Source organism: Corythoichthys intestinalis, chromosome 10 (genome assembly GCF_030265065.1).
Source record: "Corythoichthys intestinalis isolate RoL2023-P3 chromosome 10, ASM3026506v1, whole genome shotgun sequence".
In the NCBI taxonomy this organism is placed as follows: Eukaryota; Metazoa; Chordata; class Actinopteri; order Syngnathiformes; family Syngnathidae; genus Corythoichthys; species Corythoichthys intestinalis.
The window spans coordinates 30692706-30713548 of record NC_080404.1 but is presented as its reverse complement, the minus strand read 5'-3'; the positions used below and the strand labels follow the sequence as shown (position 1 = coordinate 30713548).

The window sequence follows — 20843 nt, the reverse complement described above, 5'->3', positions numbered from 1 at the left end:
TAATAAGAATAAAAATAACAATAATAAAAATAGAGTGACCAAAGTCTAAGTTTTACGTGTATTTTGCATTGCTATTTTGATATGGAATGCCAGTTCATTTTGCATTGTTGTTTAACTGTGTGTCAGAATAGGGCCTCATTACTATAGACTGAAGTGCTTTTCTTTTTGTGAACATAATTTTTTTTTGGAGAGATAGGAATATTATTTTTGTTGTGCTTTCACTAAACGATACTTATGTTTGTTGTGAAGGAGTTGCCGAAGCTTATGCCAATAAACGGCGCGGTCCAAAGAACGCCTGTGTCCACTCGCCTTGACTGTATAACATATATCTGTACATATCTTAACCAAAATACAACAAGAGACTCATAATTGCCACTAAAAGAAAGAAAACTTACCGAAATATGTGTGGAGCACAAATAGCAATTTGCATTGCATTGTGAATACAGCATAAACGTCTCACAACTACTAATTTTCCCACGTTTAGAAGAAATAACATGAGTATGGAACGACGCTGCCCCCAAGCGGCCGGTGGCATTCTCTTCACTCTTAATGTCCATAAACGGCCTCATTGTAATCTGTTTGAGGCAATGTGCGAGCGGGTCATTCAGTGCATGCGTTAATTGCGTCAGATATTTTAACGTGATTAATTAAAAAAATTAATTAACGCCCATTAACGTGATAATTTTGACAGCCCTAATTTTATTGTTGCTGCTTGCGTTTGAAGACTTGACTTCTGGCACTCAAAGTTCTTTCCTTAATGATTAGCCGGTGCTGTTGAGCCCCTCCAAAGTCACAAAGCACTCACAGGCACACTTTTGAGCTTCCCCTCATTGAAAGACCAGCATCTGCCACTGTTCTTGAGTGATCAGAAGTTTCAGAACTAGATTATAGGTGTGTTATGCAAAATGCAGGTGCTTTTCCCTCCACAAAAGCAGAAAATTAGCTTTTTGTGAAATGAAACATATCAAGCCAAACTGTTACGTTCATGCTAATAAATTTTGCTTTCGCTATACCTCAAACAGCTGATCAGTGGCTTCATTTTATAAAGTAGCTTAATCAACAGTTGGCTTTTGATAGCAAAATGATCACATACTTAGCCATATATAAACGCGCTGTAGGTCTTGTAACTAACCAGAGTAGCACATTAATTGTGTCACATATAATGTCATCAGTTGTACTTCAATTCAATTTATCGTGCAAAGGCATCGTACATCTGCTAACTGCCATATCACATATTTGCAAAAACTATAATATACAAATACCGCTGTTTTCTATGAAGTCACGAACAGAGTCCGATCTGTAATAGAATAGTGCTTATAGCCACACTATGTTAGCAGTACTTTATATATTCAATAAGAGTGGTTTGATATTATATAATTTCTATATGATAACTGACTCAAGTATCAATGTAATTAAAACAGTATTAGGTAACAAGTTTTTTCTTTGTTTTTTAAAAAAAAATTAATGACGCCATTTTTATGAACCTAGAACAGATTAATAAAATTTTCAACGCAGTGTATAGATACCTCCTGATAACACTGGTCTACTTCTAAAACACCAGGATTTATGCAATACACTGAAAACTGCATAAAATGGTACCTCAAACATTCAATTACTTCGAAACATGATCTTTTCGGCATCCGACGTAAAATTTGACTCCCTATTTGTTTCTACATCTGATGTTGTGCCAAAAAGTGCTCCCTTTGCGTGAACTGCATCCCCTCACACGACACTTGTACAGCGATTAGACTCCAAATTCTTTCGAATCAATGAAGCTAATTACTTCTATTAATGCTACCACTGTTTGGATTGTCATCGAGCCTATACATAAATGAATTTTCAAGAAGTTAAAAGTATTTACTTTGGTGAAATAAAACAGCTTTTTCTACCAATCGATGGACACGGATGATGAAAACGAAGTCCGCAGGAAACGCCTCCTGTTTCATCTGTTGAGAAATTGACTGTTTATTTGGGTGTAAAAAGGTCTATGTAAAGCTCATAACATTTTTCAATACATATTCACAGTAAAAGAAAGTCGTTTCAGTGTCCATCGATTGGTATGGAGAGCCTGTGTTATTTCGATTGTGTCAGAACGAAACGATGCGGTGCACTCAGCTGCGGTGTTTCAGGCAAAAAAACTTTTATTTAGAAAACAGAGGTTCTTCTGCTGGCGTGTGGGGATGAGGAAAAGTACCAACATAAAGTGCTCCACACGGAGGAATAAGTCAGGATAACCACAATCAAAAGTACAAACAAAAGGCACTCCAAAAGGAGGACAAGCATAAACATAAAAAGCTCCAAATGGAGGAAAAAGCTAAGATAACTATGATCAAAAGTTCAAACAAAAGGCACTCCAAATGGAGGATAAAATCTTGACAACTATGATTGCTACGAGATAAGGGTGACATGACCAACACGGGTTGTCAGGCACTTCTGCACAAGACAAGGGATACTAAGGCAACATTTACACAGGAGGTAATAGGGAACAGGTGGAAACAATAGGCAACTAGGTGACAAGAGGAAGGGAAAGTACGCAGACATGAGGAGGATGAAGCCTTCAAAATAAAACAGGAAATGACATGACATGACAGATTGGTAGAAAAAGCTGTTTTATTCCGCTAAAGTAAATACTTCTAACTTGTTCAAAAGTCATTTCTGTATAGACTCGATGACAATCCGTCAGGGGATGCAGTTCACGCAGGGGGTGCATTTTTCGGCACAACACCCGCAGCTGATCAAAGCACACAAAGTGAAAGTAAAAAGTCCCATCTCACTTTGTCAAGTCAGCAACGCGATGCATTGAGGTACACTACGCAAACACATTTGCCACATTAGAACCCGATTCGTTACATTATTACAGGAATTGTTCATATTATTACTATTATTATATGATTATTCCAATTTTTATTCACAATTTATTTGTTTTACTCTGTGTAATTGCTATTTGCAGTAGTACCAGCTAGGAGTGGGAACCTCTTAGTACCTCACGATACGATACGATACGATACGATACGATACAAAGCTCACGATAACGATGATCTGACGATATGGCGATACAACGATTATCGATACATTGGTCAGGAAATCATTCTAGAATATTCTATAAACAACTAATAAACAGAAAAACAAGTTTCTGCTGTGAATTGGAATGAGTTTATCACTAGTAGACGTCCAATCCATTTGAACGTCTATGGCCGTAAGTGGCAACCAATGCCACGCAATGAGGTAATTTTGGGCTATTTAAGGTCGTTTACCTGTTGATTTTCAGTTACTTCCTGTTGATTTTGGGGTATTTTACGGGTCACTTCCTGTTTATTTTGAGTTACAGAACAGGAAGTGAACAGGAAGTAGGTAGTGACTCAGACTCAACAGGAAATGACATGTAAATGCCCTGAAAATCGGACAGAATGACTCTGAATGCTCTTGTTTCGAATGAATGAACGTTCCCAGTCTAAATGGATTCAGCGTCGTGCACCGTCAATGCAGCTTAGAGTTAACTGAGAGAGTATTATGGTGGAAGATTTTGGTAGCAACTTGTTGGTTCCTTTTTATTATTATTTTTTTTAGACATCGACATCTTTTTAAAATGATATCTCGATTCTTGGCAGGAGCATACCGATAACCTGCTGTGATACAAAGTATCACGATATATCACCATTTCGATATTTTGTCACATCCGTAGTACCAGCAGTATTTATTAAGGATTTAGTGTAGTTTTTCGGGCTGTGGAACGAATTAATGGTTTTAAATGTATTCTTATGGGAAAATCCTGCTCGACATACGACCATTTCGACTTACAAACTAGGTCGTGGAACGAATTAACTTTGTATGTAGAGGTAGCACTGTATTATGTCCAAGCTCTAGCCTACTAGCCTGGTAGCCAGACTCACCGCTGTTCCAGCTATTGAGTCTGGCCACTATTCAGCGGATACAATTTCCAGGGCGAAGCAAGCCACAGCAAAAAGAAAGCGGAGTGGACCAATCAGCGACGGGCGGATGTGACGTTAGTAAAGCGACGAGGGCAGGACAAGGGACTTGCGCGCGGAAGTAAACATACGAGGAGAGCAGAGTTTATTCAACTTGCCTAGCGCGAGACAGACTGTTGTCATGGACTTGTGTTGATGTGTTTTAGGTAATTTAAAACTGATTTTACTGTGGATTGGAACATATTCTCGGCTCTCCTGTTCGCCATCTGTGTTGTTGTGGAGACGATTTCCGACGCAGAAGAGTGACGTTGCTCGTTAAGAACACGTCACGCAAACAAACAAATCTGATTGGACGGTTGATTTTGTCCGTGCTCGAGAGGCCGTTAATGGGCTGGGTCCCAGACTATTCTCGCAGTGTTTGAAAAATACAGGGAGAACAATCTGGCCGTGCCAGGCGACTAGCCTACGCGACTATATTCTGAATTTTTTTGGATGGATATATTTACTCAGAACAAAACCTTTCCATTTTCATTTAGATTTAGATTTAGATTTGGATTTTAACATTTCGGCCAGATACTGTATCTCTAAAACTATAGCCAACTGATACTTTTGACCTAATTTTTCTGTTTTACCGACCCTAATTTAGTATTCTCATTACTTTTATCCAGGAAGCATTTTGCTTCTAGACCAGTGTAACCATCAAAAATGCACATCAACAAGTTGACATGCAAAAGTAGCATGGCTGCAAGCTCAGGGGTGTGTGCATTGGCTACTGTTGTCATACGTAACAGCGTGTTTGCGTGTGTCTGTGTTTATTCTGGAGCATACCCTATGTGCGTGATGCGGGAGCGGTTAGTTTAGGTGATGGCAGTCGTGCAACATGACAACCGTCAGCTTTGAGGGTGTGAGGCTGCTAATGAGATAGCCTCTGGACGTGCATGTGTGTTATTGCGTGCGTAGTACACGGAAAGACAGGGCTGGCATTCAAGAGGTCGCTCCCAAATCAGCTGAGGCATAGGCGAAGCGAGTCCTGTCTTGATCCTCTAACTGAGCTGTCATTAAATATGTAGGGATGATGAGCTGGTAAAAATGGTAAATATGGAAAATGAACATTCAGGAAGAAGTAGTCTGTTTTGGGGGGAAATGAATGGGAAGGATTAATAGGGAAGGTTAAAAAGAGGAAGAAGGTTGAACAGGATTAAGTATAGGAGCGATGTAAGTGGACATCAAGAAACATTTTGGCTCAAATGTAACACCTAAACCAAGCAGTTCATTTACCTTGGATTACACATGATGAACACTAGGGCAGGGTACCCGCGGGTTATTAAAAGTCTTAAAAAAGCATTGAATTTAGTTTTCCATTATTAAAGGTATTAAACGTATTAAATTAGCTGTTGTAAGTCTGGAATTTTTTCACCGTGGTTTTAATTTTCAAGAACATCTCAGTGCAACCTAAATTATATCCGTGACAAAGTTGTTTTTTTTAATCCATAACGAAGATGACGCGTAGAATTTTTACGATACACTGCACCTCGTGCGTGCGCGCCGTTAGCATCATTAGCATCAACATCACAGCAGCAGGCAATCGCACAGTACTGTGTGCTAACGCAAGGAACTGCTCAGATGCCTTAGTTGTTATGTTCGACGAAAGCCTCAACAAGACAACCAAGTCCAAACAGTTGGACCAGCATGTGAGGTATTGGCTCGGCGACCAAGTCGCATCCAGATACTTTGGGTCGCAGTTTATGGGTCATGCGAAGGCAGTGGACCTGCTTAACATTTCAAAGTAAGTTGCCAATTTCTCCAATTAAAATGTGTTAGATGCAATAATGAATTTCTGCACGGTTTGCCTTTCGAATGAATGTGAATTTCGCAGTTTTAACTCAAAAGTTAGCCATGTTCAATGGGGTATTGGCAGGTGCATTAGCCTTAGCATGGATAAACCGGAGTCGTAGATTCACCATCACTCTCAGACACACAACACGGTTGACACTGTCTATTATTGGAACGAGTGCGGGGTAATGTTGATCCGAATAACATGGCATGGTGATAGGCAAATTATAATGTAGGTGATAGTAAAACACCTCCTGGTATATTTAAATGTTTTTCTTTAGTAAATAAGAGTATGGATATTCTCTATCTGATTAAAAGAAATGTCTTCAATAGCTAACAAAGGATTAACATGTTTTTTGTGTACTTCTTGTAATGTGTGCGTGTAATGTGGAAATGTTCATGTGTAGCTTTTTTTATTTTGTGGTAATTAATGGTAAACTACTGCCATTTAGTGGCTGTTTTTTAAACTTTCACTTTCACACAATTGCAAGCAATTTACAGTTAAGGTGGCCAACTTGACAATCACCTACCTACCACCTTGACTAGGTCCTCTTAAAAGGGAAACCTGTTGTATTGCAAATGTAATTTCTGGAGTTGCTTTACAATAATAGTGTAAAATCCATTTTATCCTGGGAAAAAAATTCTGAAAGACCTTATATTTAAATGTGTTTTAATTGTATCTTCAATAAATGTGCATTCTTTTGTCAAACACACTTAGTAATTGAGGTTAAATTTGATGTTCAGTGCTTTATTTTTTTAAATATAATTCAATATTATCTAAATAATGGGTGCGAGAAAAGTATTAATTTTCAGTTGAAATGGCATTAAAAAAGGTCTTTTAAAGTCTTGAATTTGGATTTATCAATCCTGGGGGGACCCTGTAGGGGAATGTTTCGGGTAGAAAAAAATAGTCATATAAGGTTGTGATTCAATGAAGAAGGCGATAATAGTAAGAATGAGTTCGGAGGAAGCTTGAAAAGAGTAGACTGGGCACTGGAGTGGTAAAGAATTTGGAGGAACGATAGGCAGTGGAACGTGTAGATGTGGAACCACAACACGGAAAAGGATGGAGGGTGTGACTAAAGATGAAGAATGGAAAGAAGAGTGAGGAGGATTTAAGAATGTGTTTTGGGTAGAATAAATATATTTTTTAAAAAGGATACATAGAGAGGATAACCTAGAAGGGAAGGATGAGCACAGAGGAAGGATGGGTGTATGATAGTGGGATGCTGCATCCACTCATCTGCATGATGCAGATGAGTGGATGCAGAGCAGAGTTGTCCAGGAAGTGGCAAAGCGGAGTCTTCCCTCACCCTAGTTATAAATAAATCACTACTGAAATCTCAAGTGGAATGTCGTCTTCGTTCGTTCCCAGATGGCCGAGTTCACCCACAGAGAGGACTTGCCAGCATTGGGTGCTTGAGGATTTTCCTCATCCAACTGAAATGAGCACACTTCCTGATGGTGATCTGCATCAGATACTACCTAAGAGATATAGTTGCAATGGTACCTTAAATTGCGAGTTTCAGTTGTTTCATGACAGCCTTAAATCACTTTTATTTCAAATCAACTTCCTCCATTGAAATAAAATCGAATGTCATTAATAATTAGTATCAACTTTTTGCTCTCAGCAAAAAGCAAGTGAAACAATTGTACCTCGTGAAACCCGTACGTTTGGCTACTTATAAATCAAAGTAAAACTTTTCGGAGAAAGAAAGCGATGAATAATTGTATAAACTAAGGCATGTTGCATGTATGTGAATCATTTAAATACCGCACTGGCATAGAAAGGTGTTACGTAAAAGGCGAGTGGGTGGACGAAGATGAGAAAAAATGTTGACAGACTCGCTTAAATGATGGAGTCGTGTCGGCGCGCACCCGTAGAGACGATAATAGAGTTGTGAGGGAACAGAGGGAAAACCACTTCCTCCCCGGGCGTCATTAAACAAGCGAGATATTCTCTTCCTTGCCGTGGCCGAGGCACCGAGCAATTGAGTGGTTCTGGTCCACCGGCCTTCTGCAGCTCTAATTTATTGTTCGCATGGGTGTCGCTCCCTCACTCTCTTGTGGTTCTTCTATGAGGGATGGATGTAAACTTGTAATTAACAATGCTGGACTTAGAGGAGAAATAATGTGAACAAGTCACACTGGACAAAGCCTCAGACCTCAACTTATTTCGGACATAATAAACAGATATGTTTGTGGCGCAGGCAGTCCATGATAGTTGAACCACACGTGCATCGAATGAAACAACCAAGTCATGTATGAGCTTCAGGTGGAGTCGGCTTTTCCTGGACTGTTTTGGCTTCGATACTCCAATGGATGTACAGTATTTATTTGTTCTCAATATGCTAAAATATGCTCAGAAAAAAACAACTGATTGATCATTGATTGACTTTTAATGGAAACATTTTATTGACTCCCTTCCCAACCCATAAATCACAATCGTCCAATGGTTGGGCTGCAAACATTCGCTTTTTGACTCACCGATTTTCTTCACTGCAAATAAAAAGATGCAAAACTGAATACATTTTAGTTTGAAATCACCACGCTGAAAGACTCTCCTCACCCTGCAGTGCCCCCTTCCTCTTTAACATGAAGATTTGATGATTCAAACTGTGTCAACATGCAAAAAAATATCTGAAGCTTCCTCATAAAAGCACTGCATGAGGCCCTTCCGCCAGCCAAGAAGCATTTTGGAGATGTCGTTTCCTAAGTGAAAGTGGCAGCTAATTGTCTGTTTAGCCAGCATGGCCACAGTCACAAGCGGATGAAAACATTATTACTATTGACCCCACCCCGCCGGCTGGTTGTGTAATCCTCCTGAAGTCACCCTATAAAGGATGCGGGTGCACACACGGGCCACTCAGAATGACATGACTTGTGATCAAGTCGTCAAATTAACACCTACCTAGAAAAGCAAATGAAATGACAAGAAAAGAGAGACGAAATATCCGAGGGGCAAAGGAGCGTCTCCATCTTTAATCTGTGCCCACTAAAAGTGTCGATTGAGGGATTTGGGGGGGAATGAGATTGGAAAGCGCGGATGATCCTTGTTCATCTTATTATTCCATCTTCAAGACAGCCTAATTGGAGCTGTCAAGCGCTGATAATCTGCACTATTGGAATGTTCCCAAAGACGGCATTACCACCTCGGTCATAAACCGGATTATGCGGGACCGACTAGAGAAGACTTTTGACCGTTGAAAAATATCATGAAGAATATTTCCCTTTTGAATGCGAAATTTCCCTGAATACGATTGCGTTACGCTACCCTGATTTACAAGTTTAACTCATTCAGTGACCATGCTCATAACTCAAAACACCTTTAATCATGGTGTCCCTCTGAATTGATATTATTCAAACATTTAACATTTAAAGCAACATTAGGGAACTTTCCAGACTGTATAAAATATTTTTATAACATTTATGATGTTACGGAGACTGACAACTAGTTGAATGACACCCCTGTTATGAGCTCAGGGGGTCTGAATCCATAAGCGGATTTTAAGGGGGGGGCATGCCCCCCCGGTGGCCGAAAAGTGTCATTGCATTAAATGGACTTTCCTATAAATATAAAAGTTCTAAAGTAATAAAACTGCAACAAAAATATATATAATATATTTTTATAAAGGGTCAAGATTATTTTTCGAACAGATCATGTGACTAGCACCTTAGACGGTTATTTGCTTTACATATAATCCCCCCCCCAAAAATTAGGGGAGGACAATTTTTATTTTTCAAATGATTTTTTTCTTTGATTGAAAATATATATTTTTTTGGTTGAAGCAACTTTTGGGGGGATTGAATGATTTAGACACAAATTTCCTATCCATAAATGGCCCAAACACAAAAGGATTGCTTCAATCAAAGAAAACTTTTACAATGAAAAATGAAGTGTTAAAATGCAAATTTTGCAATGTCAAATATTTTTCGCATTCAAAAACGTTTTCTATGATTTAAATTTTTCTTTTTTTTCAATTGAAGTGATTTTTTTTCATTTTAAATATATATATATATATATATATATATATCATAAATATATTTTTTAATCAACGTATTTTTTGATTCAATAATAAAGACACAAATCTACCTCCATATGGCTCCGTCCAGGGGATACAATTTTTGACTGGAGTAACTACATTGGCACGACACAGGCGGGAGTACCATATTCAATGGTTGACGATCTTGGCGAAAAGTATTGCCTAAGCAGCCTAATTCAGAATTCACTTCAAGAATGATGGGAAACAAAAAACCCTCATTGTCAACTTATTATTATAAATATTCTTGTAAGTTAATTTTATTGCTGACACTGCGTTTCGGGGTCACCAACATGTTGTGCTCCCCCTGCCCCAAAAGTCAAATCCGCCTATGTCTGTATCACTTTCACCAGCACTAACTGACTCTGTGGAGGGTGGCAGGAACCGTGCCACACACACACACAAAAAAAACTACAAATGTGCTTATTGCTTTACGGCATACGTGACATCCCCCTTTCCCCATTCATATTATATTACATTTATAAAACTGGATTCATTATCATCATCAAAACAAAGTTCCTTAGTGTTGCTTTAATTTGGCGATAATTATGCTGAGCACAAGAATCATGTCTGTAGAAAATTTGTTTGGAAAAAAACAAACACGTATGATCGCCAATAAAGTAAAACCTCAAAACTCGGACAATCTATTCCATCAAATTTCTTCTGCTTTAAGATTTTTTTAACCTTCTTGACTACTAGAAGTATGTAAGTAACCACACTTGCCATCACACAGCCGATGTTTAAAAATTTTAATAGCCGCACAGTTGTAATAATACCCAATGAATGTAGATTTTACATTACATTACAAATGAAAAAGAATATACAACTTTTTTTATTATATATATTTTTTAATCACATTCTTAAATAGACTTAGGCCCTCCCCAGAAGTGGGTAGTAACGCGTTACATGTACACTGTTACATTTACTTGAGTAACTTTTTGAGAAAAATGTACATCTAAGAGTAATTTTACAGAGCCATACTTTTTCTTTTACTTAAGTATATTTGTGAAGAAAAAAACTCTACTCTTACTCCGCTACTTTAGGCTACACAAGAGTCGTTACATTTTTCCTCTTTATTCAACATAGAATTATTATTATTATTTTTTTTTTGCCAGCGATGCCAAGAGTAGCCCTACCAATTTCACCAATGAGACGTCGCAACAATAATCACATGACTCCATTACACCAATCTGACGTAAGCTTGCCGTTCTATGATCACGCCAGCCTGTTCAATCACGTGGCATCTTTAAAGCACCGTGAAAAATGAAGTATTTGACATTGAGCGCTGGCCTCATCATGACTCGAAAGCACAGATTTAATCTCTCCCAGTTTTTATTTGGCACCGATTGACCAAGGAAAACCGGAGATATGATCATTTTTATTTCATAATGCTATGAAGGAACCAGAGGTTGCGCAAGACATTTTCGTTGTCTGTCATTTTGACTGACAGGGTCATAAAAATCCAGTCATAATCTATTTTTACCCGTCACTTAAATTTTTAAAATGATAATGATGACATATTCAATAGTATTTAGTTTTCATTCATTTTTAATTAATATTGTAACGCTTGCTTGTCGGCGAAAAATTAGACACGGAAGTCGTGATATTTTTCTCCCTCTTTTTACTCTGCTTACCACCAACAACACCAACAAAACAACAACTCCGCCCCCAAAGAAAAAGAGGCAACTACATAGACCCCAATCACCAACGTCACACAATGATCTTAATTGTGGTTGTCAGCCCAAAATCTTCTAAATATATATTAAATGCATCTTACCAGATATAAAATGACTACTACATAGTCTGTGGTGATCGTTTGGTGCCCAGATTTCTTGTCGAATTACAGCAGTCCATCTGGCTCTCCTCTTCGGGTCTCTCAGAATACGGTAGAACTTCAAGACTCTCCGTCTATCTTCTCTGTTACTGCAACCAACCGCCACACACGCCTTCACCATTTTGATTATTAATGTTAACGAGCAGAAAAACACGCCGTAATAGGAGGCATGTACGTAGCGGTAATGTGCAAACACGACGAGCTGACACAAAATATGGCAGCTCCAGTCCAGAGTTGTGACGTCATGTGATTGGGGTCTATACACAGGCGGCAATCTAGTCCACCCATTGGATGACGCGCTGGCACACCGGGTGCACCAATAAGAACCTCGCGTTGATGTGTCAATCACGGTGCCACCGCCAGACCCCGGTGACACTACAATATTCTGACAAAATAGCCAACGACGTCATGCATTAAGAGAGACAATAGCTAATTAATATGCTCACTCGCCACCCTGTGGTCTGGGGTGTGAATTGCAACCTGTCAAAATGACGGATGGACTTCAGTTTTTTCCGTCACCGTTTTAAAAAACCGGTCAACGACGGAAAATATTCGGTTAACGCGACCCCTGGAAGGAACTATTCAAATTAGGAAGTATTTTCTCCACTTGAGGGCACTCATGCTCTCTGGACTCATGCTCATTTCTCTCTCAAAAAAGTCAAATAGAAATAAGCAGTTACTCACAGTGTTACTCATTACTTGAGTATTCTTTTCACTGGATACTTTTTTACTTGTCTTTGAGTACATTTGTTGGACGACTACTTTTACTTTTACTTGAGTAATATGATTTTAAAGTAACGCTACTCTTACTTGAGTAAAATGTTGGGCTACTCTACCCACCTCTGGCCCTCCATTGGAAGTAGTATTTGGTCGGCGTAGTTGCCAAATCATGGGCGGAGATTGGGAGTGGTTTCATAAATTAGCTACAACGTTTTGTGCTCATTAGGGGAAAGTTTAAAACAAGCTATTTGACACATTTTCAAAAACAGGCAGATAAAAAAAAAGCAATTTCTCCATCTTGACTGCTCCGGAGATTTGCAAACACGCAACTAAAAAGTCAATTTTCCATTATATGTCCCCCTATTATACAATTGCTCGCACAAACCACACTGAATCTTTGATGATAAATGCTGTTGATGGGGAAGTGTCTCACACATTCAGTCATATTCGGCATGTATATTTTCCAATGCAATTAATTCATCACAATAAGGAGAAGCCGAAGCGAAAACACTCGAAATGGCTGCCAGTTGGAGCGATTGTATCGATCATCCGTCATCCGGTGGGGCCCGCTGCACATCCATCAACATCGCCGCGGGCTCGGGGCGGTGCTCCAGCTGCCCCATTTTAAGTATATATTAATAATTCGGCTTTTGAGCAAAGCGAACGGCAATGCCGAGCAAATACGGACATATTTTATTTACACGAGCAAACCACGCTTCCATTCTCACTCTTGAGTCGGTGAGGGTCTAATAATTAAAAAATGATACACCCGCTGTCTGACCTCCTTTTGTAACTCCTCCTGCTGTGCCCGCCTCGCTCCCTCGCTTGGCAAGGAGCTGTGAAAACCTGAAAAAGGGTGGAATTTTGGACAAAGATGGAGCAGACGTGACTGCAGACATGGGCATTGTAATTGATGACTGTGGCAAAGGGGTGGGAATCATATAACTCCCACGTCTTTCAGAGCAGTGTTTTCGAAACTGTGTTGAGCCAAGGCTCATTAATTAAAAATAAAGAAAAAATATTGAACCACAACACCACAGAAGCGTGTCACAAAAAGATGATACACAGATAGTATTAGTATAGGTGCGCATACAGTACATTAAAATTCATCGATAACTTTCTTAATTCTTGTCTACCTGATGAACCCTAGTGGAGAGTCACGAGAGAAACACGACAACTAAAATTTGTGAAATGTCAGTATTGAAAATACATGACAAAATAATAATAAATAAATAATTATAACATAGAATATTCATTAAAAGGCATGTATTGTTAAAAAAAATAAAAAATAAAAAATAAAAAAAACATTGATCCTGCTTTGACCCGGAATGTAATTAATTTGAGAATTTGCATCAAGAGGTGAAGAGCTTGAAGTACTCTTTGAGTATATGTACTTTTGTCTCAAAAAAGGGTGTTACGTTTCCTTCTATTCATCTACCTGAGATACATTATTAATAGCGTAATTTTCGGACTATAGGCTGCTACTTTTTCCCCCTCATTTGGAATCCTGTGGCTTATAGTCCAGTGCCGCTTATTTGTTAATTTATTTGGGTTAAAAGGTAGCACTTTAATTGATGGTGGCAACATAAGACCATCAAAATTATGACATGACACTATCATGGGCATTTACTCATTTGCTCCCAAAAACATATAAATACGTTCTATTTTTAATTGTTTCAGTGTCCCAAAGATGTACAGCATTTATAAGTCTTTTACGTTTTTTTTTCACAAGAGACATCTGTAGGTTCTGATTCAACCTAGCTCCAAAGCACAATGCTGAAAATCCATTTTAAAGCAATAAAACTGGCCACTAGTGGGCAGTAGCGCGTTTGGTAAGACACCCAACCCGATTCAACGGAACGAACGGCCGGGCTGTACGGCCGGGGCGCCGGCGGAAGACAACCGAATGGACGTCCAGGATGCCAGGCGGCGGACGACCGAGCAGAACAACTGGGAGGATGCCCGGAATGCCAGGCGTTGGATGACCGAGCAGAACGACCGGGACCACGAGTACAGCAGACGATGCCGTTGAGTCCGTGCTGCTCGCCGAGCTGATCCCGCGCCGCCATGCTCGGCTGCTCGCGTCCCCCGCACCTTCCAGTGTCCCGCACGGAAACGCGCACGGCCAAACCAATTCCCCCCAGGAACACAAGTTTTCCAGGCGAACTCTGCCATGAGGCAGTGGTCACCACAAAAGAAAGGCTAAAAAAAATCCATCTTTATGAAACAGGCGGCGATGAGGGAAAAGTTTAACCCAGCTGTCGCGGCCACAACAGCGTCATCTCTCAGTTATGTGTAAATAAATTGTTACTTTGCTATCAAAAACTCAAATTGTCTTGTTGTTTGTGTTATTTTGTTAAAGGAAAACATTATTCAGATGTTTGGGATGTAACTAAAGCAAAAAATAGCTGTGTTAAAGTCAAAGTTATGTTTGAAATGTACGCGTTTACAAGAAGCTCAATTTCTCTGTTTTTTCATCAGAAATGGGAAATTTGCTCAAACTACCGTAAGCTATTTTCTAATGCTGATTTCTCATTCTTTTTTTTTCCTGCTGAAAAAAAGAGAGTCTAATCTTTCCATGTTTATATTGCAATAGAAGAGAATTTTCTGTGGGCCTTGCAAAATCTGTCAAAATCCAGTAAAACGGCCGGGAGCGAAGGGGGTTTCACCAGTGAAAATGGCTGGGAGTGAATGAGTTAATGACTGCTTATGACAGATGTAATTAAGTATTACCCGGCAAATTATGTCACTAACTCCATTTATGTCCAGCTCGAATCTTTTACATCCATTCAAAAGTGAGATCATTTGCCGGATGACACTAAATGACATCTGTCATAAGCATTCATTAATGCTCGAGGCAGTGCCATGTCATAACTATGATGGTCTTATGACAGCTTTATGGTGCAAATGTCAAATGAAGTGTTACCAAATACCATAGCTAGCAATTAATGACACAACTGGATGATTAACTGAAGAAATCAATAGCACTCAACATGAATTTTAATTGTTATTTAACATTTGTAGTGCTGCAATGCATACTAGGAGGCATATTGAATGACAACAGTGTTGACAGCAGGTGGCTGTCCCAAGGGAGCAGTGATGGCCAAATGAAGCTTCTTGAAGCAATCTAGCTTTGCAGCCTATTGGTTCAAAGCTTCATTGTCGTTCATTTGGTGTTAGATAGTCTTATGATGCCGCTGTCAAATAAAGTTTTACTGATTAATATCTTTTGGTGTAAATATCCCATAATACAGTGAGTACAGCTGCGGTTTATAATCCAGTGCGGCATATCTATGAAAAAATGCCATTTTTGTGTCAAATTTGGTGGGTGGCCGCTTATCGTCAGGTGCGCATTATAGTTCGAAAATTACTGTAATAGAAAAATAATTTTTAGCTCAATCAATTCCAATTGGGAGTTACAAATCACTTTTTAACACCATGACTGCTTGTATTGATAATTACACATTTCCTATTAATTTCTATATGCAACCAGATTGTTTACACACAAGCTCATTATGTTTGTGGGGCAGTGTGTGCGTGTGTAATAATGCTAGAATGCGTCAGGATCTATTCAACTACCAGTAGCTAGAAACCGCATTTAAGGAATCCGAGGTGAAGCCAAGGAGCCGCAGGTGAAATCTTAATTCTACCTGTTGTTTTTGCACGTTCAATACGTCATAACTGTTTCCCCCAAAATTTATGACTCCAAATTGAACTTGACATGCCAGATGTGTGCGCCAAAATAAACTTCATAAATAACTTCGTGTCACTCAAAAGAGTTTAGACCTCCGTTGAGATTCAATTGAATTTCCCTTAGAGCTGAGTTAAAGCTTTTTTGTCTAATTTGTTATGCCATTGTGAATGAGTCAGTGTTGTACTGTACTGTACAAAGGCAAACCGTTTAGAATCCCAATATTTATAGACAAGTTTCCTAAGCGAAACATGGGCGGCGCCATCTTTGACATATTATGCTACAAACTTCCGGTTTAGACAGAACAACGTGAAGTGCGGTTGAAGTAAGCAGTGTGTAGACAAAGTTAAAACTGCAAAATCAATCAGAGGAACCCATGGAATGTCCAAAAATGGATTCAGCATGATGTACAGTGTATCACAAAAGTGAGTACACCCTCGCATTTCTGCAGATATTTACTGTAAGTATATCTTTTCATGGGACAACACTGACAAAATGACACTTTGACACAAAGAAAATTAGTCTGTGTGCAGCTTTTATAATAGAGTTCATTTATTTTCCCCTCAAAATAACTCAAAATATAGCCATTAATATCGAAACCCCGGCAACAAAAGTGGCTACACCCCATAGAAACGACGTACATCCCTAAATGTCCAAATTGAGTACTGCTTGTCATTTTCCCTCTAAAATGTCATGTGAATTGTTACAGGAGTGCTCTCAGCATTGCTGCAGAGATTGAAGAGGTGGGGGCTCAGCCTGTTAGTGCTCAGACCTGAAGGAATTCGCCCCCCCCCGGCCAAGCCGCACAGAACCGGCGACAGCCGAACATAGATGGTGCTCCGCTGCTTACCGCCTCCGTGAGCCAACCGGGAGGGCTGAAATTCCGCGCGTTCACCTCTTATGTTAACCCTTTGTACTGACTCCATGTTCCAAAAGTTTGAAGAAGACTCACTGAAAGCATTCATTCATTCATTTTCCATGCCGCTTATTCCTCACGAGGGTCGCGGAGGTGCTGGAGCCTATCCCAGCTAACTTCGGGCAGTAGGCAGGGGACACCCCGAACTGGTTCACTGAAAGCAGGTTGACAATTTATTCGTCGACAATGGTCAAAAACAAGGCAAAAACAGACAACGGAGGAACAATTCTGGATCCAAAACAAGGCTACATCGAACATGTTTCCGAGCAGCGAACAACGTTTGTTATCTCAGTGTTCAGTCTTTTTGAAGTCTGCGGTGGGGTGGGCCGGGCCGAAGGTGTGGCTTGGTGTTGTTTCGGGATCATCCCTCTGTGGCCGGTTTTGGGCGGTTTAGGTTCGTGCGTGGATGGGACGTGGTTGCCACAGTGACCGACGCTGGTCTTGACGTCCCAAGCGCCCGCTATCAGCTTGTTATCCGGGCTAGGTGAGAGCGCCCTGCTCTTTGTCCTTGGAGTGGCCAGGAGAACTGATTGCGATAGTTGGTGCGTTAATCTTGCTCTTGACGCACAAGTTGGGCTTCTGTGATAAGATGGCGTTGTGTATCTATTCTGCTTCTTTTCATAAACTATGGTGTGCTATTTATTTAGGTGTTTTAGAGTAGTACAAACAATTCTACAGTACATATGAGAAATTATACTATTCCCTGATTGATTGTATTACATGTGTTAGAGTAATGCAAACAGTTAGGCGGTGCCTACGAGAAACTGTACCATTTTTCCATTTCCCCCTCATGAGCCCTGATAAGGTGACTCACTTTACTGTGTCCAAGGGCATAGAGTGAAGTCTGCCTAAACTATAGTTAGATGAATGTGTTAGACTAATGCAAACAATTATATGGTGTGAGCGAGAACGGTACCTATTCCCTTCAGACCATACGCCACACTCTACATCAAAATGGTGTGCATGGCTGTCACCCCAGGAGGAAGCCTCTTCTGAAGACGGTACACAAGAAAGCCCGCAAACAGTTTGCTGAAGACATGTCAACAAAGCACATGGATTACTGGAACCATGTCCTGTGGTCTGATGAGACGGGTGGGCTTTTTTTAAAAGGCTGACCCCCCCACCTCTTCAATCTCTGCAGCAATGCTGACAGCACTCCTGTAATGAGTCACATGACATTTTAAAGGGAAGATGACAAGCAGTACTCAATTTGGACATTTAGGGATGTACGTTTTTTTCATAGGTGTGTACTCACGTTTGTTGCCAGGGGTTTCGATATTAATGGCTATATTTTGAGTTATTTTGAGGGGAAAATAAATTCACTGTATTATATAAGCTGCGCACAGACTACTTTTCATTGTGTCAAAGTGTCATTTTGTCAGTGTTGTCCCATGAAAAGACATAGTTAAATATCTGCAGAACTGCGAGGGGTGTACTCACTTTTGTGATACACTGTAGATGAAGCACCGGGACTTTCTGTGTTGTGCATTTATTCTTATCACTTCGTTCATCGTTTGTGGACAAAATTATAACAATCTGTGCAGCTTTTGGTAACATTAAGTGTAGATTGATACGCCGACCACTTGAGTGACCAAAAATGAGGCAAAATTACGTATAATATTACAGTTGCCAAATGCAGATGACACGGATTTTGTTGTTACAAGGAAATACTACAAGGTATTTATCATCTTGTTAGATTATAGTTATGGTATGAACAGCTCATCACAAACACAAATAGTATGTCATTCTTTTTATTGCAGATATTGATCGCAATTAAACGTTTGGGCAACATGATTCCATTTCTTGTTTTACTTGAAACAATTGGTGCATGTGCAAAACAGGTCAATAAATCATAATTTATAAAATTATTAGAAAAATAATAATGAAGGTGGAGCATAAGTCAAGCCTTCCATCATCAAATTAGAAATGCACGTAGTCTCGATATACTGTATGTCCATCAACGTACAGTAAGTGTTGTTGTGAGGCAAATCAAGTTGTTTTCCCTTGCCTAACAGCGTTTTCCACCTGTAAAAAAAAAACCCGAACAAAAACTTGTAACACTTGCTTTTATGCATTTAGGGTAAGAAACCCAGGTATGACTTGTAGTAGATGGGTGATTGTTTTCCATTTCTTTTATCGATGCATAACTAGATTTAGCAAAGCTAATGATGTCTCAGCTGTGTCCCAAAACACAGAATTGTAGTCAAATTGAACGTAATTGTGTCATCCTACACGTACCGATTAGCAACAGGCTCGAAGCAGATAGCATGTGTTACAGCCACAGCAGTACAGTATTTGTAGTAAATAATATTAAACATTATAATAAATACAATCATTGTCGTAATAACAACATCTAAGACAAAAGTCGTTTCATGCGCAAGATTTTAGCTTTAGTATTTTTGAAACACTGGACACATGAAAATGCAAAGATAGGAAGAACATATCTTCAATAACACAGCGGCAACATGGCTACATAAACACCCGGTCTTTGTGGTAGCACGGTCTTGGTTTCGCATCTGCCTTCATGAACATGTTGTTCTCCCATGTCGTGAGGATGGCAGATGGATGCAGTATTTCCAAATTGTCTTTTTTTAGGGATTTTGATGTGTGATGCCACTCCAGCTCTGTTGTTGTTTTGGTTAGAGAACGTGGAAAACGGAAGTCACAAGCAGAAATGCGGAAGTAAAGCGGAAGTACTTCAGAAACTTGTCTATAGTCCATTTTACCGGACGATAACCTAAATCTGGATCGTGGTTTTAATCCGATTTAAAACTCTTGTAGTGCTTTCACATCCCCTCCTGTTGTTCTGGCCCGTTGTATTGTATTTGAGGTTGTGTCCTCCTTCCCAGCTTTTGAGAGGCTCATTTGTTGATCTCCTAACCAGATTAGCACTTGTCTGATTAACCGCTCGCAGCCGCTGCCACGAGGAGAGCACGTCGGCCTTGGCTTCTGGTGAACTCCCAACGTGTTGTTGTTGTCAGTTGGCTTTGCGTCGTATTTGATGCGTTCACTCACCCTCTCGGAGTCGCGATTGTTCGCAGATGGCGGTGATGAAGTGAAGATGCAAAGAGTTGAAAAGGTGAGATTTGAAAGAATTGCAACATGGACCTCTAATGTCTCATGACTGTGCTATATTCCATTGGGAAGTTTGTGAACTATATCGTTTTTTTTCTCCACCACTACCACTAATAAAAAGATGTATCTCCATGAATTGAAATGTCATTGATTCACAGGATTGATAGAGCATTTTTTTCATGAAGAGATGAATGCATTAAAAAAAAAAATATATATATATATATATATATACTAGGGCTGTCTAAATTATCGCGTTAACGGGTGTTAATAAATTTTTAAATTAATCACGTTAAAATATTTGACGCAATTAACGCACAAATGCCCTGCTCAGACAGATTTAAATGACAGTACAGTGAAACGCTCACTTGTTGTGTTTTATGGAGTTTTGACGTCCTCTGCTGGCGCTTGGGTGCGACTGATTTTATAGGTTTCAGCACCCATGAGCATTGTGTAAGTAATTATTGACATCAACAATGGTGGGTTACTAGTTTATTTTTTGATTGAAAATTTTACAAATTTTATTAAAACGAAAACATTTAGAGGGGTTTTTATATAAAATTTCTATAACTTGTACTAACATTTTTCTTTTAAGAAGTACAAGTCTTTCTATCCATGGATCGCTTTAACAGTATGTTAATAATGTTAATGCCATCTTGTTGATTTATTGTTACAATAAACAAATACAGTACTTATGGACAGTATGTTGTATGTATATATCCATCTTGTGTCTTACCTTTCCATTCCAACAACAATTTACAGAAAAATATGGCATATTTTATAGATGGTTTGAATTGCGATTAATTGCGAT

At 39.4% G+C, this 20843-nt stretch overlaps 1 protein-coding gene across 1 annotated transcript in view; it reads left to right on the top strand.

Annotated features, from left to right (window-relative positions):
* The first annotated feature begins 18403 nt into the window (after positions 1-18403).
* The window catches only part of LOC130923110 (ankyrin-3-like), a 184125-nt gene continuing 181685 nt past the window's right edge, over positions 18404-20843 (top strand). Inside the window, exon 1 of the mRNA XM_057848567.1 lies at positions 18404-20039. Within this exon, the coding sequence (XP_057704550.1) occupies positions 19962-20039 (78 nt within the window). The 5' untranslated portion in view covers positions 18404-19961. The remainder of the gene's footprint in view (positions 20040-20843) is intronic.